This window comes from Urocampus carinirostris, chromosome 9, assembly GCF_059441175.1.
Source record: "Urocampus carinirostris isolate Australia breed hairy pipefish chromosome 9, RoL_Ucar_1.0, whole genome shotgun sequence".
In the NCBI taxonomy this organism is placed as follows: Eukaryota; Metazoa; Chordata; class Actinopteri; order Syngnathiformes; family Syngnathidae; genus Urocampus; species Urocampus carinirostris.
This window is the reverse complement of record NC_142357.1, coordinates 1,949,998-1,973,573: the sequence shown is the minus strand read 5'-3', so window position 1 is coordinate 1,973,573 and position 23,576 is coordinate 1,949,998. Positions and strand designations below refer to the sequence as shown.

Genomic DNA, 23,576 nt, shown 5'->3' with positions numbered 1-23,576 from the left:
GTAGATTGCTGGTTAGCGGTAGTGCAGTCAGGACGAGATGGGCAGAGTATTTTGAAGAGTTGCTAAATGTGGAGGATGTGAGACAAGTGAGAGTCGAGGCGATCGATGGTATGGAGAGAATGCCCGTGTTGGGTGATTTAAATGTGAAGCCTGTGGAAACAGGGGAGGTGCAAAAAAATGAAAGGGGGGAAGGCACCTGGGTTGGATGGTTGTACTGCTGAATGCCTGAAAAAGGTGGCACAGCTATGATTGACTGGTTAGTACGTTTGTTGAATGTATGCTTTTTAAGTGGTGTGGTTCCTGTTGATTGGTGTAATGCATGTGTGGTGCCATTGTATAAGGGTAAAGGTGATAAGCATGATTGTAGCAATTCGAGAGGTATCAGTTTGTTGTCTGGAAGCTGTATGAAAGAGTCTTGATTAAGAGAGTGAGAGAAAGAACAAATGAGGTGGTGATGGAGGAGCAGAGTGGTTTCAGGAAAGGAAGAGGATGTGTGGATCAGGTGTTTGCAGTACGACAGGTGAGTGAGAAATATTTTGCAAAAGGTAAGGATGTTTATTTGGCTTTCATGGACTTGGAAAAGGCGTATGACAGAGTTGATAGAGAGGCGTTGTGGCAAGTGATGGTGATGTATGGAGTGGGTGGAAAGTTGTTGGAAGCATTGAAGAGTTTTTATATGAACAGCAGAGCATGTGTAAGAGTGGGGAGTGAGACAAGTGAGTGGTTCCCTGTGTTGACTGGTGTGAGACAGGGGTGTGTGATGTCACCATGGCTGTCTAATGTGTACATGGATGGTGTGGTGAGAGAGGTGAATGCAAGAGTATTTGGCAGAGGTGTAGACATGATGGACAACAGTGGAACAGTGTGGCAGGTAAGTCAGTTGTTGTTTGCAGATGACACAGCGCTTGTGGTTGATTCTGAGGAAACATTGAGAAGGTTGGTAACGGAGTTTGGAAGAGTATGTGATAGGCGTAGGTTATGGGTTAATGTTGCGAAGAGTATGGTGATGAAGTGTTCACGTGATGGAGTGGGCATGACGTTAGAAATCAGGTTGCATGGACAGGTGCTGGAAGAAGTCGAAAAAGCTTTAGGTACTTGGGTTGTGATGTGGCTGCAGTTGGTGGAATGGAGTGCGAGGTATTGCACAGAGTGAATCAAGGAAGCAAGGTTTCGGGTGCTCTGAGGAGAGTGATGAGCAACAAGAGTATGAGTATGGATGTTAAGAGAGGACTGTATGAGAGTGTGATTGTGCCGACTGTGTTGTATGGTGCAGAGACTTTGAGCCTGAACGCAGATTTAAGAAGGAAGTTGAATGTTTTTGAGATGAAGTGTTTGAGGACTATGTTAGGAGTGACAAGATTGGATAGACTGAGAAATGAAATTGTGAGGGACAGAACTGGAGTAGTCGTGGAACTGAGCAAGCGTGTTGATAAGAGAGTCCTCGGTTGGTTTGGACACATGGAGAGGAGCGAATGTTGAAGAGGATCTACAGAGCAGAAGTCAATGGAAGGAGACCAAGAGGAAGGCCGCGATTGACGTGGATGGATGGTGTTATGAGTGCACTGCAGGAAAGAGGTCTAATTATAATGGAAGCTAGAGCTCTTGTTGGTGATAGAAAGTGGAGAGGTGTTGTAAAAAGGATAGTGGGGTTGTGGACGCGTTCTTAACGATGGGCTGGACACCCGTAGGATGCGGCAGGGGTAAACCAGTGAAAGCTGTCGGGCCCTGCGTTTGAACAAAAGAGTGTGTTGTGTCACCCTGACCCGAGTGACATGGCCGCTTTCTGGTGTCCCATTTCATCTGGAGGGAGGAAAGTATGACCAATTTGGGTGCCGAGGTGGCTAACTTGTTTGGGCAATTGGGTTGGCCATGGTCCAAAAATATTTGTGTGTTTTTTTTTTTTGCTATTTATTGTATGTGTGTGTCTTGCTGTCGGTCACCCCTCTTGAGGGATATGACCAAGGTAGATAGATAGATAGACCGGGTTAATGGGGACCAAACCCACCCGCTAAAAGTTAAAATCTGCGAAGTAGCGACGTTGCATCCGCCGAACTCGCCCCGTCGCGCGGCCGGGGAGTGACCTCCGCCGACTCCCCCCCTCCCCCATCCCATCCAGCCCATCCGCTGACGTTCCGCCGAAAAACTCCCGCAAAAAGTGCAAATCTGCGAAGCAGCGACACCCCTTCAAAAAAAAAAAATTAATAATAATAATTTTTTTTAAAAAAATGTTTCAACCATTACAGACCGCGAAGCTCTGAAGCCGCGAACGTCGAACCGCGAAGTAGCGAGGTCCCACTGTATAAGTATTTTTTTCGATGGTTGTTTTGTCCCTTAAACACCTTTGGTTGGAAAATGTATTAACAAATATGTCCACCAGAAAAATCAACAAACACCTTTTCTATCTGATTGCTCCATTAGTTAGCAATGATGAGGAACTAGTTACTCAAGGTCAAATTTTATCAAGTCTGCCACTGTACGCATGCTGCAGTAAACTGAAGGACTGGTTAATTTGTACCAAATATTTATTTCCTTTTAGTTACCAAAAAAAAAAAATGTTTTACTCATCAAAAGTAGCAAGTCACGACACTGGTTCGTGAACAACCAAATGTGTGTGAAGCAAATAGGTTAAAATGATTCTAGTGTGTATTTTTTTGTGTTTTTGAAAGTTTAAAATTATTTTTCATCTTAGATATAATGTCATACCAAATAGACAAATACAACAGAAATAACAAAAAGTTTTCTGTGAATGTTCTAAATACTGGCCTTTCAGTTATTACCTCGTTGATAAAGAGATTCAGTCATGCCCTGGGATTGTTTTGCTTCTTCATATACAGGGAAGTTTCTGCAGGTGCAAGGTAACAAGACTTTAGTTCACTACCAGGAGATTTTGGATGCAAAAGTCATGCAGTGAGAGACAAAGCGAAAGCTTGGGAGACATTCAACCTTCCAACATGACAATGTTTCTGAGCATACTCAAAATCTACCGAATATTAGTTGCAAAAGAAGTGTTGGTAGATTCTCTAATGGGTTTAACAAGCAAAATTGAAATCCCATTGAAAATCTCTGATGGGAGTAGAAAGCATTTGCAACAGACAAGGCAAAACATGAAGGAACGAGAGGTCTTTGCTCATGAGGAATGGGAAAAGATACCTGTGGATCACAGTAAGAAATTGATTCAAACTATGCTTCATGTCTAAAATATGTGAATGTTGAAAAATCCTTTTGTACAAAGTACAAAACTTATAAGTACACAAAGGGTCGAATATTATCAACGTAAGAAAGACCATTCATTTTTATATTACAAACACTTTTGTTATATTTTCAGGTGATTTGTCTATCTGATAGGTCTTTACCGAATGTGATTATAAGCAAGTTGGAAAAATAATAACGTAAAACTTTTCTACTGTGGGGGTTGAATAATTTTAACACAACTGAACATGTTTTAATAAAAACTCGTTTCCCTAGTTTACCTGTCAATTGTATTAGGAGGTATGTGTATGTTTCTCCAATTCAACATTAAACATTCAATATAGAGGGCTCCGAGCTCTGTGCTAAAAATAGTAACACGGCTTCGTGCCGCCATCTTGGAAGTCTGTCGATTACAAGCGGCGATAGCGAGAGGAGCAAATATTTACTCCGTTTGTCTATTTATTTACTCAACTAGCTTTGTTTGTGTGCGGATTTTGTCAACACTATGGAAAACTACGTGGAGAGTTTAGACAAGGAAGCACGTGAGCGGTACGCTGCGAAGTTGCATTTTATTGGAAAATTGGATCCCTACAAAATTAAAAACAAGGACTGGAAATCTGATCCCGATTTGTTGCCGTGTGTGACTTACATCGAACTTGTCAACTATCTTATTTTCCACCCAAGTCCCTTTTGTGAACTGAAGGATTTTCAAAATTACAAAAGTATGGAAGCCTACGACAGATTTGTGTCTAGTTGGGTTCGGGATGTGTCTGTGCACACAGTATTTAACCTAGCCATACTTGAATGGTGTCAACAGATGTACATGAAGTACACATGTCCCATAACCTTTTTAAAATTTATTTCTACATCATAAATAATTCAATTTACCTGTCAGAAAGTGGTCAGAACAAACACGAACACAGTCAAGCTTTGGCAAATTCGACCGGTTGATAGCTGCCAGCCACATTCGTCTTCGCCGTTCACTTTTCTCCTGAGCTTCAATCCCCTGATAGTAAACACACTTCGGAAGTCTAAAGAAGCCCTTCCCACCCTTTTCCCCTCGGCTACAACAGCCAACAATAACGCACGTATTCGGCATTACAATGTAGAATCTAACTGGTTTGCTGAACAATAAGAATGAAGTGAAAACCTTTGTTGACTTCCAAAATGCCCGCAAGCAATGCATTGTGGGTGATCTTAGGACCTCGAAGCACTCTATATGTTTATAAACACATGTAAACACAAGACTAAAACATCAAAGCCGGGAAGGACAACCGAGAAATAAGAAACGTCACTTGACCCTAGCTATCATGCCAAAGTTTTAAAATTGAAAAAACAATCAAATTAATGAAAATCTGCGAGCGAACATGTTCAAGCATCATGTTGGAGTACCTATCAAATATAGCTTGTAACCGCTAGCTAAACAAAGGCTAGTTAGTGTACCATCCAATCCAAATGGAACATTTATAGATCGATTCATATTGTTCAATGGGGAACAAAAGTAAACAACGAATGCTTCTATTTTCAACAATCGACAGAATGATCTATGTAAGCAATCGACATAGTCTTGGTTCTTCTTTGTCAAAACTAGCTACGAGTTAGCATAACCACAGCTTAATGCTGTAAACGTTCAATGTTTACCGTGTTAGTAGTAATTAAATTAGATACCTGTTTTATTATACCCCATTTCACGATTATATTGCTGTTGAGTCATAACAAAGTTTCTTGTGTCCCTCGCCAAATGCAAGCACACGCAACTTATCTTCACATGCGACTGTATGGACTGTTGTCATTTCCTGGATCTGGATCACTTAGGAGTGAGAGCATTTGCGCCCCGCCCCTTCGTAAGGTGCCCCATGCCGAAATTCGGAAATAAAATCAAATTCGTAATACAAAATCGCCCCAAATTTTTAACCACTTCAACAAAGTAAACGATTGTATTTACGATATGCAATAATAAATTTTATTTGATGTTGCCGGCATTAATTTTGTTATTATTTTTTTAAATTTGAGGCGTGATAAAGTTAAAGGGACAGTGTGTATTATTTAGCACCGAGTAGAGCAGATTCATGTTTATATTTTTTTTAGAGGAAATAAGCAAAAATATATAACCTATCATATATGTGTTTATTTTTAAATACTTATAGATTGAGAAATTCGAATTTATTTTACATAACAAGCGCCTGAACTGATTGTTGGCCATTTTGCTGCTAAGGCAGGGATGGGCAACTATATGGAGTCGGGGGCTGCATTTGGTTCAAGGCCAAGGGGACCATCCTGGGGATTTATCCAATTTTTCTCATTTTATAAAAAACATATAAGTACATAAATCTACATGTATACATTCTTTGTTTTTATATAGATCCATCAAAAGGATTTTGTAATTCTCACAATTAAGGCAAAATAACATATTAGCTTCCTTTTTTAGCACTTCATTTTATATTGAGTTTTGTAAAATTACTGCAGATGTATTTCTGTAACATTTCTGCAGTCTTATTCTTGTACTATTTCGGTAATGGTATTTTTATATTATTTTCATGGTATTATTTGGTCGTATTTTCATATTAATCTGGTCGATCTGTAATCTTTTTGTATTATTACAGTAGTTGTGTTTTTGCAGTATTCCTGTTGGAATATTTTGTGGTTGTATATTTGTAATATTTCTGTCATAATATTTCTGTTGTAGGGGCAACTATTTGGAGCCAGGGGTGAAAGAAATTGGTCGAGTGGCCGGTCGTGGATACCTATCCAAATGTTTAATTTATGAATAAATATAAAGGCAGACATGTTACATTTGTTTATATTTGGCCTGGAGAAGGGTGGGTGCCATTAGGTTTTACTTGCCCAAGACACACCAGAGGAAATGGTTCCCATATGTCTCGAGTGGTTAAGGGATCCAAACATCCGACCAACCAATTGTTCAAAATACACCATATGACCACTGTAATTTTATCTTGCAATAATAATTAACTTATCCTTTTAAATGTTAATACTTTCAAGAGGTTTAGCATCCCCACTTCAAACTAGGAAGTTTTTTTGAAATTCAGAAAGTTAACATTCGATGTGTTTAAAACAATTTTGGGTTCTAAATGTCCTCTTAAATAAACTAAAACACCATATTTCGTCTGCCATGTGAAAGAGAAAACTTTTTGCCAAATAAATTGTTCTACATGGTTAAAATTTGAGCAATTGTTTGTAGGACTACAAGCAACTAACTAACCTTGGTTTCCTCCAATTCCCTTTGAAGGTTATGTTGTTTATTTGTGTTAACCACAATGTAGTAATTTTATTTATATTGATGTTGTCTTTGGTATAGCATAGGCCTAGTTGGTATTGGAGTAATCCAAAAGTAGTCAAAAGGACATTCAGTTACATTACTTTAATTTATAGGAATCAGATTACGTTACTGATTACATTTTTCAACAGGTAAATATTAACCTTATTGGCTTTTTTCTAAATTAATCTTTTCAACCCTGCACACGAGCAAGTTATGATTTATTTTCAATGTACATTCTACTGCCCAAACCGTGACGTTGACCTGACCAATATGGCCGCCGCCTAGGCACGCCAGTGAACGAACTGCAACAGCGCGCTGACGTGTCTAGTCTTCTAAAAACGTGTGCACGTGTATGTATGTACGATTGTACGTCTTTGTGTGTGTCTGCGTGTGCTTGTTTGTGTGGGCGCGTGGGCGCGTGGTTGCGTGCGCGTGCTTGTTTGTGTGAGCGCGTGTAAGTGTACATCGCCCTAAAACACCATAGAAGAAGAAACAAACAGAAGAAGAAGAACGACCAATAGAAAGTTGACAGGAGGTCGTCGATTGTTGTGGAGTAAAATGTGTGGCAAACTTTTATTTTCGCTCTTTATTCTTTTCATATTTTTGTATGACGCAATCGATGCACAGAAGAAAAAAGAGGTATTTTTGGTGCATTTTGTTTTCATAAATGCTGAGTAGGAAGTGTTCGTACACTATATGCGATTGATTGTGTGTTTTTTTAATGTCATATCTAAATTGCCTGCTGTTATTCCCTGCAGTTACCGTTTAGTGCTACAGTCATTAAAAATGATTTATATATTTGATCATGTTGAATGTTTTTAATGAGGAAATGTTACTTTCGACCGGATACACAGATTGCATGTTCAAAATAGGTTTACGGCCCCACGTCCAGGAAAGGACTTAAGACAAAAATGTGCATGGTGGACTCATTCAATGCCAGACGTTTCTCTCAAAAGCCAATTTTTGCTATTTGGACTAAAAAGCCAATTTTTGCTATTTAGACTAATTTTTGAAGGCCTACGGAAAAAACGAGTTCTGTGGGCATGGGCGTAACAGAACGCTTTATGTAGGGGGTGCCCAAGCATAAAGGACAAGATAAGACGAGAAATGCTATATTTGAAAAATAAACACTTGTGAACAATGCCGTGTCAGAAATACCCTACTGCCTACAAATGGTTCCGTCACTTAAGGGATTCCTAGCACCGATTTCAATATGTAGTTAAGCAGTATTACTGTAGTTTATTTTTTTTCATTTTTGTAGCGTTTCTGTATTTTTGTTGTATTACTGTAGTTGTATTTCTGTCAAAATAGTATGTAGCAGTATTTTTGTATTATAGTGTTATTGTGGGGCTTTTTTGTAGTCTTTCTGTTCAAGTATTTTTGAACTTTGTACTATGGCAGCCACTCCAGCAGCTCCCGTGTTATTTTCGATTGTTCTCAGCTCAGGGATGCTGCTGGAAATGTGAATTTCCCTTCGGGGATGAACAAAGTATCTATCTATCTATCTATCTATCTATCTACTTAAGTATTTTTGAAATATTTCCTTTTTATCATCATAATATAGACAAAATCATATATATATATATATATATATATATATATATATATATATTCCCTGTTTTTAAGTGCAGAATTTGATATTTATTTTTGTAATGAATTTGTAGTATTTATGTCGTAGTATTTTTTTTTTTGACACTTAAAGGGCCAATGGGGATAAAGGTGGCACCCCAAAAACACTTTGGTAGTACTGTATTGACCATCATGTATATTATCATATTTTGAGCATTTTGTTTTGTTGGGCCGGATGAAAAAGCCTGACAAACTGCATGTGGGCCGTAGTTTGCCCACCACTGCCCTGGGTGCTCTGAACCTAAACATGCCCTGTCTGTAGCTGCATAGGACATGTCAAAAGACAGCTTGAATCCTTATTTTTCATTATAAAAAAGGTATGTTTCTAGCTTTTACCATTGTTTAGTAAACACCAGTTGAACATTGCTGTTTCTTGAAAATACTCTTTTCGGGGAAAAAAAACAGGGAAAAACTGCTTTTTGTAAAAGGGTGCATTTCCAGCAGAACTTTCACGTAGGTGCTTTATTTTCATTCATGATGCCCCCAATATCTAATCAAACAACAGGAGGGGTAGGAAAACAAACAGGAGTTCATTTACAGATATCATGTTGAATCTGAACTCTTAACTGCTTGCGCAACACATCACTAGGGTTGAGCTTGTTACTGTAAAACACTATCTAGTTGCAGTTATTAGTTACTTCTTTAAAAATAATACAGTTACCCTGCAGATTACGGTCACCATAAATTAGTGTTACTCTGAAAGTAAACATTTAGTTACAAATCACCATGATGCAATCAATGCACAGAAGAAAAAAGAGGTATTTTTGGTGCATTTTGTTTTCATAAATGCTCAGTAGGAAGGTGAGAAGCTCAGTCATCCGGGAGGGACTCTGTGTTCAAAAGTTTGAGTCACCCAGACAATTGCTTTTGAAAAGTCACTTTTTTATCAATCAAATATCTTGGGGTCTTGTTCATGAATGAGGGTAGGATGGAACGGGAGACTGACAGACTGGTTGGTGCAGCGTCTGCTGTCATTCGGACCCTGTACTGGTCCGTCGTGGTGCCGAAAGGCAAAGCTGTCAATCTATGTTCCTACCCTCACCTATGGTCATGAATTGTGGGTTATGACCGAAAGAACACGATCCCGGATACAAGTGGCTGAAATGAGTTTCCTCCACTGGGTGTCTGGGTTCTCCCTCAGAGATAAGGTGAGAAGCTCAGTCATCCGGGAGGGACTCTGTGTAGAGCCAATGCTCCTCTGCATTGAGAGGAACCAGTTCAGGTGGCTTGGGCATCTTATAAGGATGCCTCCTGGACGCCTCCGTCGGGAGGTGTTCTGGGCATGTCCCACCGGCAGGAGGCCCCGGGGGCGACCCACGACACGCTGGAAAGACTACCTCTCTAGGCTGGCCTGTGAACGCCTCGGGATCCCGTCGGATGAGCTGGAGGAAGTGGGTGGGATTAGGGAAGTGTGGGCTTCCCTCTTAAGGCTGCTGCCCCCGCGACCCGACCCCGGATAAGCGGAAGACGACGGATGGATGTAGAAATATTATTATTTATTTATTTTATTCTTTGATCAAACATGTCAAAGAAAATACATTTGACTTGATATGTTTACTCACATTTAACGTCTCCAACATTAGGTTTCAAAATGAAACTGTGATAGGCGAAATCTGTGAAAAGAAACCTTTATTTTATTTTAAAATCATTCCGGAAAAGAACAGAACCACGTAAGAGAACCTTTTAGCCATTTTATTCAAAAACATGCAACTGGCCATGTTAATTGTAGCCTTTTCTTGTAATCTGAATGCTTAAACATTTTGTTACCCCCATAATGTTGGGGTAATATTAGCCCATATGAGGTCTCATAAGAATGCCAATCAGAGATCATCTACTGCCAATATTAACAACAATAAAAATACCAGGTATGATAAACCACATTTTTGGCACCTAGGTGCTATTATTTAATTTAGTATTTTTTAATCCCAGATGTTAAACGATCATTTCCAATCATGAGGGATTAAAAGTGTGTGTTTTTTTTTATAGCAAATGTTGCAAGTAAGAGACATCAACACATCACTCGAGAGTGTAATCGCATGGCCTTAAGCAGCACGTCTGACCTCTACTTTAAGAAAATATTGGGATGAGGGTTTTTCCAATGCTGATATTCATCAGTCAGCAAACACCGCTGCAGTGGGTGCTTTACTTATCAAAACTTAGAAAAGACACTCCATATCATTTTTGTCTCTTGGCTTCAACCACTCAAAGATCTCTTTCTGGGTAACCTCAAAGACAATTTTATTTTTTCTTCAGACATGGTGTTCTGCAAAAATAATTTAACAAATAAAAATACCAAAATTCAGCATAAAGGCTGACCCCTCAATTTCAGTATTGTATTCTACAGTTGTAAATTATATTTAGATGAGAGTATACACAGGGAAGGGAGAATATATCCTTGAGGGATAATTCTTTGATGCTCTGTTCTAATCTCCTTTTGTCTGTGCTTTGTGTAGACTCTCCTTTCTGAGAAAGTGACACAGATGATGGAATGGTCCTCCAGGCGCTCTGTCATTCGAATGAATGGCGATAAATTTCGTCGTTTTGTAAAGGCTCCTCCCAGAAACTACTCTGTGGTCATCATGTTTACAGCATTGCAACCCCAGAGGCAGTGTGGGGTCTGCAGGTATTGAGACCACATGCACCTCTTGTATTGTTTTAGGCTTAAGTCTATGTCCATGTGAAAAACAGCAAACATCTACTCTGTTGTTCAAAAGTTTGGGGTCACCGGGACATGAAAATGTCACACTTATTAATCAAATTAGTTGTCCAATGCCTGTGTTCTTTTGCCCATATTAATATCTTCCCTTTTTTGACAGTCTTAGTTATGGCTTTTTGTTGTCCACTCTGCCTTGAATGCCAGCATCTCGGAGTCCCCTCTTTACTGTGGATCAGGGATTTGAATTCCTGTTTGGCTCTGGGGCTGGATCCAGGTCCAGGTGGGCCTGATCAGCAAAATAATGTAATTTCCACATTTTCAGCTTTGTGTTTAAATATTATGCTTTATCATTCATAATATGCCATAATATAATCAAGGATGAAGAGGGACCTTATTTCAATGCATTTATCCAGAAACAATGGGGGGAAAAGATCCATGTTTGGTAATGACTAGTTAATTTTAGCAGTTGAGTGAATGCTGGTTTATACCTGACTTAACTCATCACGCTATACAAACTCAACACTGCCCTTTTGCGGCCGTAGAATGCAGGTGGTTTGCATTTATTTAGGAAATCATAACTTTGGATTAGATGACCCGAGACTCCTTTCTTTTTTTGACATACTCAAAAATATTTGGTGGATCGGATTAAAATATCCAACGGGCCGGATCTGACCCGCGGCCGTATGTTTGACATTTTGCTGTAGCTATTGACACTGGTGTTTTGCGGGTTTTATTTAAGCACGTTGCTTAGTTGTCTATTTTTCAAGCTAAAGACTCTTAAGTACTAGTCATCTTGCCACTCGTCTTTCTACTCTAATTATAGCCTGTTTTTGCTGTTCTCTGAAGGGTGTAGTACACACTGTTGTCTGAGACCCTAGAGTTTATTTGCAATTTCTCACATGGAATAGCCTTCATTCTGGGGAACAAGAATAGACTCTCCAGTTCCACTTGCAAGTTTTTTTTCTGGACATTCTAAAAGTTGAATCACACCCACAAATGAGACATATTCGACTAGTTCAAAGGATGGTCAGTTTTATAGCTTTTAACCAGCTAAAGTTGCTAAACTATTTTCAGCTGTGCAAACATCACTGAACAAAGTTTCTTTTGATAATCCATTCGCATAACGCATTAGCAAACATGATGTACTATTAGAACACTGAAATGCTGCTTGCTGGAAATGGGCCTCTATACAGCTATGTAGATTATGAATTAAAAAAACAGACCTTTGCATTTAAAATAGCCATTGATCACATCAACAATGTATGGGGATGTATTTCTGTTTTGTTTCATGTTGTCTGCATTGAAAAAAAATGCATTTCTAAGGAAATTTCTAAGCCACCCCAAATTTTTGAATGGTATTGTAAATAGGGACTTTAAGTATAAAATGATGGAGTTCAAATGCATGTTTTTATTCCAGACAAGCCGACGAAGAATTCCAAGTTTTGGCTAACTCGTGGCGTTATTCATCTGCCTTCACAAACAAGGTCTTCTTTGCATCTGTTGATTTTGATGAAGGATCGGATGTCTTTCAGATGGTGAGACAAGAGTTCCCAATGGCTGAAATTTTCTGCTTACCAGCCATGATCTCTTTCCAGTTATAGTAATCTGAGCTATCATATATGTTAAACTTTTAGGTAGTTTAATTTAATTTCAAAGGCATAGATTAGTAACATGCTGCTTGCGTGTTCAGAATTCCGGTATTTTTGTGTGATTCATTAAGTCAAAACCTGGTGGTTAAATCAAGTTTTACGATTTGTTGGCTTATTTTAGATTTATAATCATATCGTATTATTTTTAACAATACAATTTTTGTACATTTAATCTTTCAATTTGTTAATGTGTGTTTTGCTGCAGCTTAATATGAACTCGGCGCCCACGTTTCTCCATTTCCCTGCCAAGGGGAAGCCCCGTAAATCTGATAACTACGAGCTCCAGGTCAAAGGGTTTGCTGCTGAGCAGCTAGCGCGGTGGGTGGCGGACAGGACAAATGTGCAGGTATGTTTTTAAGAACCCTGATGGGGAAAAAAAAAATCACAATTTAAAACGGGTTTTTTTTTCAGGTAGAACAACTGAAAGATATGCAAAAACAACTGACAAGTTGTAAGAGTTATTAAACAGGTTATCAAACAATGTGATATGTATCAATTTTTTTAACTAAACGCAAATAATTTTAACCCTAAAGTGACAATATTGATTCAAACGATGCAAAAATACATAACCTATAATATAATTATGCATATTTTAAAGTATTGTAGGTCAAGAGTTATGCATTTATTTGATATAACATGAGGAGTGGGTGTATATCTCCCTTAACCACACGGTTCGTAGGGGCATTATTTCTTCAACTGGCTCTTCTTAATGTGGAGGAGCAGCAGCTCTACACTGAGTCCCTCCAGAATGACCAAATTTCTGACACTATCTCTAAGGGAGAGCCCAGTGCTTGTATCCGGGATATTGTTCTTTTGGTCATGACCCACAGTTCAAACAAATGGATACAGGATGGTAGTCCTCCTGCTGGGCATCTCTGCCTGACGCGCCTCCTCCGGCGCCTTTAGAATGCTCGTGTGCCCTGAACACTCGGGCCTGACTCGGTCATTAGCTGGGGACCACCGGTCATTGATGATTCGCTCCTTTAACCCCAGGACATCTGCCGGTGGCGGAGCGATGGCTGGGAAATCTCCCTGCCAACGCCACTGATGCCCTAGGTGTTGCTTGAAGGCCCCCAGCTCCTGTCATTCCTCCGCAGCCACAGCCAGAAGCTGCCCTTTTCTGCCTCTCCTGACAGCTCTTTAGTTGCTCTCCTGTTGCCAGCTCTTGTGCATACAAAGTCTCTGATCAGGTGGGAGGTTGAGGAGCCCACAAAACCCCTGCACGCCACCTCCACTGGTCATACTGTAGTTTTCCACCCCGCCTCCCTGCACACGGCTGCCAGGTCTTGGTACTTCGCCCGTTTCCGCTCATATGCTGCCTCTATTCCCTTCCCCCAAGAGACGGTGAGCTCAACCAGACCTACAGACCACAGCACAATGTCTGGCCGCAATGATGTTTCGGCAATCTCCCTGGGGAACTGCTACTGCTTTTAGAAGTCAACTTTCATTCTCCATTCGCAGGCAGGCATGGAGCCTTCCAGAGTGTAACGGATGAGGAGCAATGGTGTTTTTACGAACGTTGTTTCCAGCCTTTGCAAACTGGCTGAGGTGATTTGATGGAGGAGCTGGCCGACTGTCTGCTTCCTTTCTGCAACCTTCGACTACCTCTGCCAGCTTCTTTAGGACTGCATAGGTCTGCCACCTGTAGCGGCCTTGGGAAAGTGCCATCTTGCAGCTTGAGAGGATATGCTGAAGGCTCGCATTGATGGTACTACAGAGGGGGCAGACCTCATCAGTGCCAAATCACAGATGTAGATTTTCGGGGGAGGGTAGTGTGTTGTAGGTTGCCCCAAATCAGAAAGCTAAGCCTGGCTTGAGGGATCTTCCACAGGTCGCGGCACGACAAAGGCCTGTCCATGATCCCTTTCCATGTTGTCCAGAGGCCCTGTCTGCTCTGGGAAACCGCTTTGATGGTTTGGCATTCCTGCTCAGACCTTATCACTTCCGTCACCACCATTATGACCATAGGTGAGGCTAGGAACATAGATCGATCGGTAAATTGAGAGCTTTTCCTTTTCGGCTCAGATCTTTTTTCACCATGATGGACTGGTACAGGGTGCACCGATTGGTCTGTCAATCTCCCGTTCCATCGTATCCTCACTTGTGAACAAGACCCTCGAGATACTTCAACTCCTCCACTTGGGGCAGGATCTTATCCCTGAAACAAATAAATAAATATATATAATTTCCTGCTTTGGTTTAGGTGAAAGATTAGTCATGTGTGTTATGTTGAAATTCTAATTTACTGTAAAAAGCTGTAGGGAGCTATTTGAGTTTTTATGGAGTTTTTATGCAAGTTGCTGCTAAGCCTAATTTCATTTCCTGCATTGTTAGTTTTTATGTTTAAGTGAAAGATTAATCATGTTACTAGTTGAAATTCCAATTACATCCATTCCTGTTATCTGCACCGCCTATCCTCCATAAGGTTGCAGGGTGCTGGAGCCCATCCCAGGTATCTTCGGGCAGTGGGCAGGAGACACCCTGAACTTGTTGCCAGACAATTATAAGGGCGCACAGGGAGAGATAACTCACACGCTCATTCATACTTAAGGACAATTTGGACCAGCCAACCTGACATGCATGTTTTTGGAATGTGGGAGGAAAACCCCATTCCCTGGAGGAAATCCACGCTGGCACGGGGGAGATCATGCAAAACTCCCCACAGGAAGGCTGGTAGCTGGATTTGATCTCATGACCTCAGAACTGTGCCACGCACGAGCTAACCACTGCTCCACCGTGCCGCCGAAATTCCAATTTATTTACTGTAGTTTCAGAGAGCTATCAATTTTGTATTTGATTTTTGACAGATATTCTTTGATTCTTTTTGCAATACATTTGTAATGCCAATTCTCAAGCTTTTACAGCAAATGAATGTCAGCTCCAAATAAGTTTTTTATGTACCTCTTTATGAGTTGCTGCTAAGCCTAATTTGATTTCCTGCACTGCTAGTTTTTATGTTTAAGTGAAAGATAAGTCATGTTGTGTTGAAATTACAAATGTTTTCACAGTAAATGATTTCAGAGAGCCATTAAAGTTTATTTGATTTTATTATGAAATAAAATGAAATGATCTGCATTTATATGGCGCTGTTCAAGTCAAGACTTCCCAAAGCGCTTCACAGTGTGCTTCACATTTCCCAATAGCGACCGTGCAGCCATGTAAGGCGCTAACCTGCTTATTGAGGGTATTAGGAGTTTAGTGTCTTACCCAAGGACACTTCGACATGTAACATGGAGGAGCCGGGATTCGAACTGCGAACTCTTGATCCCAAGACGAGCGCTCTACCTCCTGAGCCACTGTCTTTGTTTTTGCATTAATAAATATTTCTTACACCAATTTAAGTTTTTACAGCAAAAAAAAAAAAAATACTCCGTATTGGCCTTTAAAAACCCATTTTGGTCGATCCTTAGCCGAAGTGTGGGCTGTATTGCTCTGATGTGGTCGTATATCTGCGATAAGGGTTTGACACCTTTTATGTGTTCATTTATATCCTGTCCTTTTTAAGAGTGAAATGTTTGTTTTCAGATTCGGGTCATTCGTCCTCCAAACTATGCTGGGCCACTCCTCCTGGGTTTTCTCCTTGCAGTTATTGGCGGACTGGCATATCTACGAAGAAACAACTTGGAGTTTCTTTTTAACAACAATGTTTGGGCCTTCTCTGCACTGGTAATAAGTCATTGATAACACGAGTAGTTGTTCTGGGGCACTTGAAAGCATTTCAAGGGGCACTTAAGATTTTAAAAACTGCATCAGGGCACTTTGTGACTAAATGCAAGGTTTGTACGAGTGCTTGAAATCCTCATATGCTTGAATTTAAATTTGTGTTTCATGGTCTGGAAAATGCTTATGTTTTGCAGTGGATCCCTACAAACACATAAAATTTAAATTGAAATATTCATTGGTCTCCAAAAATGTCAAATACAAAACAATTTTAGCTTTTTACACACTGAACAGATTCAATGTTGAACGACAGCACAGAATCCCTGAAAATGCAAAACAATAAAATATAGATATTAACTCTTCACTGCTATAAATAATTTGATATAATGCCATTAATAAACTATTAACAATTCTTTTTTTAACCAATTTGGACACAGGTCTTCTGATAAACATCCCAAAAAATATAAATTAAAATAGGTACCGGTAAAACAAAAGCTCAGCGGTCTCTATGATTGAAAGATTGAATGCACTCTGCTTGGGACCAATCAATATAATTAAAATGAGACCAAATTGGACTCATGTTTCAGATTTTTATACTTGGAGTAGTTTCTCCCTTTTTTGTCTTCCTTATTGAACTCCGTTATTACCCAACACCTAAAGAGCCCTTTTTGCGTTTCTAAACAATTGTGACGTCTTGAAGCTAAGCGTGCATTGTTGAAGCAGAATGGCAGAATTCATGTCAGTTCATAGCAGACCATTGACACGAAAAGATTGTAAAACAGCGCAAAATAGAAAATAGCACTGGATTTCTTCCTTTAAAGGTACTGGCAAAATTTGTAATTACTTTTTTTTTAAAAAGCGTCCCTCGTTAAAAGGAAAATTCTATTACTATCACAAGCATGGCTGAAAAAACAAATTTACAATTAAGGGCTAATCGTTTCACACAGTAGTAGAAGTTTTTAATGAGATGGAGAGAGCTTGGGGGGGGCGTGGGCGCGGGGTGGGGGGGTGGGGGGGGTTTGGGGTGTTAGGGCTGGTTAGTATGTGTAAGTATGTCACAAATCCTAAGGGTGTGAATTGAGAAAAACATCACTTAGGCCAGGGGTCAATAACTAGTGACTCTTGAGCCGGATGCGGCTCCTTAACGCTCAGAAACCTTTTGTAATGGAAAATGATTTAGTTTTTGTTCAAGAACAAACCAAACACATAACAATCTTAACGTTTTTCAATGAATATAGATATACAGTATGTGTTGCCTTGTAGGGCTTAATATAAAAAAAATGTTTTTGCTATCTTTGTAGTCAGGAATGGTCATTTTAAAATGGTCAAAAGTTCTGAACTGTTGAATTAGCTCATTTTAAAAGAAGCAAAGTTGTCAGATTTTAAGATGTACTTATTTTATTATTTCTCTGTTCATTTTAGATTATTCTTTTTTGTATAGAAAACCTAAGTTTATACGGTAGTTTTTTCTGATAAAGTTAGTCTTTTGGAATGTTTCTCATTTTACCATGAAAAAAATATATTGATGTAAAAACGAAATCAAAAATGTTTGAAATGTCAGAAACTATTTTTTAAATGTAAAAAGTATTAAGGAAAACTCAAGATATAGGTTTCTTCCCAACTTCAATATTAAAGCTCTTTAGTGAAGCACTGGTTAAAGGGGGTAAATAACTGGAAAAATACTTCACCAGGGGTACATGAAATAAAAAAAGGTTGTTAAATACTACACTAGTTCACAGGCCTTTGCCAACATAGACTTTTAACAAAACTGTTTTCTGACCGTTAACACACAAAAATCGTATTTCAGTGCTTTGTCCTCATCATGACCTCCGGCCAAATGTGGAACCACATAAGAGGACCCCCTTATGCACACAAGAATCCCAACACCGGCCAAATCGTAAGATGACCAAAATGTTTGGAAATAATACTTCATATGTTTAACCTACAGTATTATTAATCTTTTTTTAAATTATTTTGGGGACTTTTTTGTTTATCTTACCGCCCTGCCCCCCCAGAGCTACATCCATGGCAGCAGTCAGGCCCAGTTCGTGGCTGAAACCCATATTGTTCTACTCTTCAGTATCCTTCACCAGTGTTCATTTTCTGTTGTTGGGTTTGATGCATTTGTTTGGTAAGAGTATAATCTGGGTTGACAAGAGTCAGCAGCTGCGCTAAAGTTGGTTCATATGAAAAAAACTTGCGCAATTTATTGTTTTTGTACAGTGTCATAAGCTTTTTAAATGTTGGCAAGATCCATGAATATTATTACAGTTTTTACTTGCTGGGTTTGTCTTGAAAATGCTTGAATTTTAATGTTGCGTTTTCAAGGATTGAAATGTGCTTGACTTTTGGGTGAAGCTTGTAAATGCTTGGCATTGTTTCCATGTATCTCAACAATTCTGCTTTGAAATGGCGCTGTAACTGCTCTTTTGTGGCTTGGCTTTGGCATTGTTCTTCCCTTTTGATTAATGGCAGCTGTCATAGGTTTAGTCCTAATAAAGCGTCTTTGTGCCAAAGACAGGTATGTAACACCTTTACAGGGCACCATAAAATGTGTATCAGTGCAATGATTACATATCAATTATGAATATTTATTATGGGCCTTGCAAAAAATGAAGGAAGTGTTTCCCAATGATAAATTGCAACTAAAAACAAAGCCACATACTACTGTCATTTTACCAATGTGGGAAGAGATTTGTCATCAAAACATTTATAAGTTTTGTTTTGTTCCACAAATATATTCCCAATTTACCCGGGGTCTAAGAATCATGTCATGATAAATGCACATGCAAGATTAAAAACTGCGTATGTAAATCTCAGTCAAGTCATGTTTATTTGTATAGCCCTTAATCACAAAGAGTCTCAAAGGGCTGCACAGATTAAAGACTATTGCAAATTATTATTACAGAATATTATGACACCATCCCCTGATATTGTCAACATAAAATATAGGTTATTCATATGCTATAAAATAGAAGAGTGTTTTAAGCTTAGATTTAAACATTTCCACTGACGTTTCAGATCGAATCTCAGGGGGAAGAGCATTCCACATCACGGGGGCCCGAATGGAGAACGCTCTAGAACCTGCGGATCTCTTCTTGGCTCTTGGGATCACTAATAGACCAGCATTTCCAGAGCGAAGGCTCCTGACCGGAACATAGGGCGGAATTAAGTCTGAAAGATATGAGGGAGCAAATCCATGCATGATTTTGTATACTACCAAGAGAACCTTAAAATCGAATCTTAAGCTAACAGGGAGCCAATGCAGGTTAGCTAAAATCGGGGTGATGTTATTAAACTTTCTTGTCTTAGTAAAAAGCCTCGCTGCAGCATTTTGTACCAGCTAAAGGCTCTTGATTTTGGACTTTGGGAGACTGGAGAGTAGTTCATTACAGTAATTGAGACGGGAGGTAACAAAGGCATGAATTATAATCCCCGCATCCGACTGACAGGTGTATTTGTGGTTCTACAAAATACATGATTAACATCAGATTCCTTCATTTAATGGTACTGGATAAATCGAAAATTGGGCTTTGAAGATGCTTAAAAAATGCTTGAATTTGGCCATGAAAAGGTTCTGTACTCCATAACTATTTGGAACGTAAAGTGTCCATACATTGCTTAAAGTGACCAAACCTTAACCTGCATTGTCCCTCAGATGCTGCAGTCACCATGGGAATAGTGCTGTTATGTGAGGCTGCTACTTCTGATGTAGACGTTGGAAAAAGGAAGAGTATGTGCAGGCTTTTTTCTTGTTGTGTTTTGGTAAATGATTTTGGTTTGACTTTGCTTGTTTATAAAGCATTAAACACAAGGATAAATTTAGCCCAGGTCCTCTACTAACTGATTTATTGTTTACAGCTAACCTACCAGGCTAACAACCTGGCCAAGATCATACGCAGAGATACATCTGGCACTTCTACTGTCAATCGTGTGGAAAAATGAGTGTATTTTATATTTCCAAGGACTTGGTACATATAATAAAGTAACAGTCTGTATATATACTGTATATATAGGTTCAACAATAATTCATCTGTGGCCTTGTCAAAGAGAAAGTTTGTTCTTTTTGAAGGATCAAAGAAATACAACTGACCAAAAAGTATAAAATGGATATGAATTAAAATTATAATTAATTTTTTGTCATTGAAAACAACATGGTGAACATTTTTTACAATGAGATTAGATGTGACACTCCAGATAGACTTGTAACATGTTCTTTGTTCCTTTATCTCTTTGTTTCATTATCCTCACTGTAAAATGTGGAACTGGAGTCGTCCAATTTCGTTGTTACAATATATCCCATGTTGTAACAATGACAATAAAGGCATATTCTATTCTAATAAGATTTAAACGGAAAAAAAATAAGAATGTTAGAATAGGCAAAAATGTGTCTTTGTTGCAGTGGCCGGGAATCGAACCCATGCATTGCAGGCAAAACTCAATCCCTGATCCACCAAATGCAATTCAAATTGGACTTTTTTTTTATCAACACGTGCAAATGTCAGTCAAGCTTTCTCCTTAAATGCATTGCTTGTGTAGCTTTTTTCTTATTATTTTCAAGTTTTCATAAAACCATAAGCTGTTGTTAAGCTGCAGCAAAAGAACACTTTTCCATTTTCTGATTTGTGAAACTGATATCCATCCTACAGGTCTCCTTGAACATGCCATTAACGCACATTTATCCCTAATAACCACAGCTGGCTTAACATGGTTGCACCTTTACTGTATATTCTGGCTTGGCAAACGTGCAACCAATTAAGCTAGAATTGGCTGCCCAAACTAGATCAAGCTGTGGTTATTTGGTTAGTCTGGATTTCTTTATTCCACTTCTGTGCAATACCCCACCATAAATATTAGTATATTTAGAACTGGGTTATGTAACATTCTAACTATCATAAATAAAAATGAAAACTAAAGTTCCACATTAGGATTTGTAAATGTTAGTAACTATTATTTTGACATAATTCATGCATTGCATTTTGTGTTTGGCAGTTATGTGTGTTACAGGTATTGCTCTGGTGGTGCTTTTCTTCAGCTGGCTGTTGTCTATTTTCAGAGCAAAGTATCATGGCTACCCGTATAGGTACGTTGTATACAAGGGTGTTCCAAAAGTCTCTGCCACATTTCGACATTTCAGAAACTAATATGGAGATAAAAAACAACCTGGTGAATTCAGAAAGCTTGTAGTCTCAGATTTACATTTAAGGTTCCAAGATGATCAATGATGGCACCATTGGTCACACGACAAACATCAAGCAGATAGTCTTATTCTTGGCATTGTATTGTCAATAGTTGCAACAGCTTCTGTTATTCGTGCCTTCAGCTTAGAGCAGGGGTGTCAAACTCATTTTAACTCGGGGACCACACAATAGAACAAACATTCTGTCGGGGGCCGGACTAGTAGATTAAAGAGAGAGAAAGAAATAAGAGAAAGAGGGAGGAAAAAGGAGAGAGGGTGGGACAAAGAAAGGGAGAGAGCGTGTGAAACAAAAAGATAAAAAGAGAAGTCGTGAGAGAGGGGGAAAGAAAGGGAGCGGAAGAAAGAAATCCAAAGAAAAATAGAAGGAGAGAAAAGAGAAAAGAAAGTGCGAAGGGTAGGAAGAGAGAAAGAGAAAAGAGAGAAAAGGAGAAAGGAAGTTAGAGCAAAAGAAGTTAAAAAGACGCAGAGAGAGAGACAAAGAGCAACAAAGAAAGAGAAAAAGAGAGACACAGAGAGTGAAAGAGACAGAGAGTGGGAGAAAAGGGGTGTAAAAGAGGGAGAGATAAAGAAAAAGAAATACAAGTAGTGTCTTTGTTTGAGGCACCTTTCTTTGGCAACATCAAGTTGACATATTTCAACCTGCAGCTTGTTCTTCCCTTGCGCGGGCCGGATTCAATCCCTTAGCGTGGCCCGCGGGCCACCTCTTTGAAACCTGTGGCTTAGAGGAAAGATCTTAGGCCTCAGCCCGAACCCGGTACAAAATTCGGTTTGTTTCGGCCCTCAAATGTCAATTTTAAGTTTTGGGTCGGGCTTTTCTCTCGCTGACTAATTCGAATGTTCTATTCACGTACTGTTTTTATCTTCTCAAGTCTTGTATTCCCTATTATTATTATTCATTTCATTATTAACCTATTCATTTTTTACTAATTCCTAATCCATTGACATGTTTATCTTGAGCTATTTTGTGTAGAAATTAATATATATTTGTGAATAGCGGGATGTTTTTATCTTGTGGATAACCTGACACGGCCCCACTTTACCTGGACCCTTCTTAGTAAGTTGAGTTTGAGACGCTTGGTATAATCCATCTGTTATGTTCAGAAACTGTCCTTCCCTGAGGTTCCAGTGTGGTAGCGCCCTAGTCTGTTGGAAGATGAACTCGCCAAACTTTCTCACTTTTTTAAGGCATTAAACAGTTTTCTAGCATGTCGAGGTACATCTCATCATTAACTGTTGCTCTTTTCAAGAAGACATAGCAAAAAACAGTCCCTTTTGGGGGATTTTGCCTATGCTCAAGACGTTCATATGGATTCTTAGTACCCTAAATGCAAGTGTTATGTTTATTAACTTTGCCATTTATGTTGAAAGTCGCCTCAGTGGTAAAAACACGGCGTGGCTTCTTTCTGAATCTTTTGCGAAATCCATGATAAACCTCGGTCCATGATTCATTTTTTGATAATTCAAGCACACAAAACACCTTTTCTGGTTGAGTGAGGGTCTGAAAAGAATGAAAAAACAGTCTTACAAAAAACTTACTATGATTAGCTTTAAAATGGCACAACTTTTATCTTGCCATTCATGGTTTAGGAAAAATCGAGACTTGTGCCCAAGACTTATGAACCCCTTGTCTCTTACCTTCTATTCATACTTCTTGGAAATATTGATTGTGCTCTGTACTATTGTAAAATATTTCTGGCTTCCATTCCAGCTTCCTGATGAGTTAGGACTGAGCAGCATCCACTTCCTGATGTTGAGAAGCCGAAGTGCCTCCATTATACCTTTTAGTTTTTATGGGAGTATTGATCTATTGTTGACGTGTGACTGTACTGACTTTGTTGCTCCACTTATCTAACCTGATGAGCCAAATATAGTTGTCTGTTCATTGTTAGTGCACAAAAGGTTTATAAAATATATGATTTGTTTTATGACAATTATTTACGCCTTGCCATGTAAGGGAGGACAGGGCAGTCATCACAGTTGATCATTTTATGGATTTTTTTTTTAAATTAACTTTGGTAAAATGTTTTTGGAAGTGCCATAATTGGATTTGATGGCTTTTGTTTAGAAAGCAGTAATATTATACTGTAAGAGCAATTACAAAAGTAGCTGTGTTAGTTTTGCTGAAATTTTTTTCTGTTTTTGTTTTAAAATCATTTGCATTTGTCAAAGTTCCCGCTTCTTTCAAATCCATTTTTATGAGCCAAATAGATGATTATTTCACATGAATTAAATGTGGGTTTCAACCATAATGGCTGGTATTTTTTTCTGTGGATCTTAGGTAAATTTTTGATTAAATCTGGGTTTTTTTTGTGTGTG

The 23,576-nt window shown here is 39.0% G+C and overlaps 2 protein-coding genes across 5 annotated transcripts in view; one reads left to right on the top strand and one right to left on the bottom strand.

Annotated features, from left to right (window-relative positions):
- Positions 1 to 5,000, bottom strand: part of fbxo38 (F-box protein 38) — a 61,708-nt gene extending 56,708 nt beyond the window's left edge. For 2 of the 3 annotated variants that reach the window (XM_088344159.1, XM_088344160.1), the window contains exons 1-2: positions 4,858 to 5,000; positions 2,778 to 2,842 (exon numbers count right to left, since the gene is read on the bottom strand). The gene's annotated coding sequence lies outside the window, so the exon portion shown is untranslated. Of the gene's footprint in view, positions 1 to 2,777; positions 2,843 to 4,077; positions 4,229 to 4,857 lie in introns of those variants that run through there. The other variant, XM_088344161.1, reaches the window with a different exon arrangement.
- Positions 5,001 to 6,938: 1,938 nt separating this feature from the next.
- On the top strand, positions 6,939 to 23,509 carry magt1 (magnesium transporter 1). Of its 2 annotated transcripts, XM_088344157.1 has the most exons (10): positions 6,939 to 7,105; positions 10,549 to 10,718; positions 12,169 to 12,286; positions 12,606 to 12,746; positions 15,926 to 16,066; positions 17,868 to 17,957; positions 18,076 to 18,139; positions 19,719 to 19,793; positions 21,053 to 21,143; positions 22,969 to 23,509. In XM_088344157.1, exons 1-10 carry the CDS (start codon positions 7,025 to 7,027, stop codon positions 22,982 to 22,984), a joined length of 987 nt encoding a protein of 328 aa, XP_088200283.1. In that variant the 5' UTR covers positions 6,939 to 7,024; the 3' UTR covers positions 22,985 to 23,509. The 2 variants fall into 2 exon arrangements, with proteins under 2 accessions (XP_088200283.1, XP_088200284.1); XM_088344158.1 differs by lacking the exons at positions 21,053 to 21,143; positions 22,969 to 23,509 and adding an exon at positions 19,922 to 20,982.
- The last annotated feature ends 67 nt before the right edge of the window (positions 23,510 to 23,576 follow it).

Coding starts and splice junctions, on each gene's coding strand:
- magt1 (XM_088344157.1), top strand. CDS start 7,025: ATGTGTGGCAAACTTTTATTTTCGCTCTTTATTCTTTTCATATTTTTG. Junction 16,067..17,867: donor TTTGGGCCTTCTCTGCACTG/GTAATAAGTCAT, acceptor ATCGTATTTCAG/TGCTTTGTCCTCATCATGAC. Junction 18,140..19,718: donor CCATATTGTTCTACTCTTCA/GTATCCTTCACC, acceptor ATTGTCCCTCAG/ATGCTGCAGTCACCATGGGA.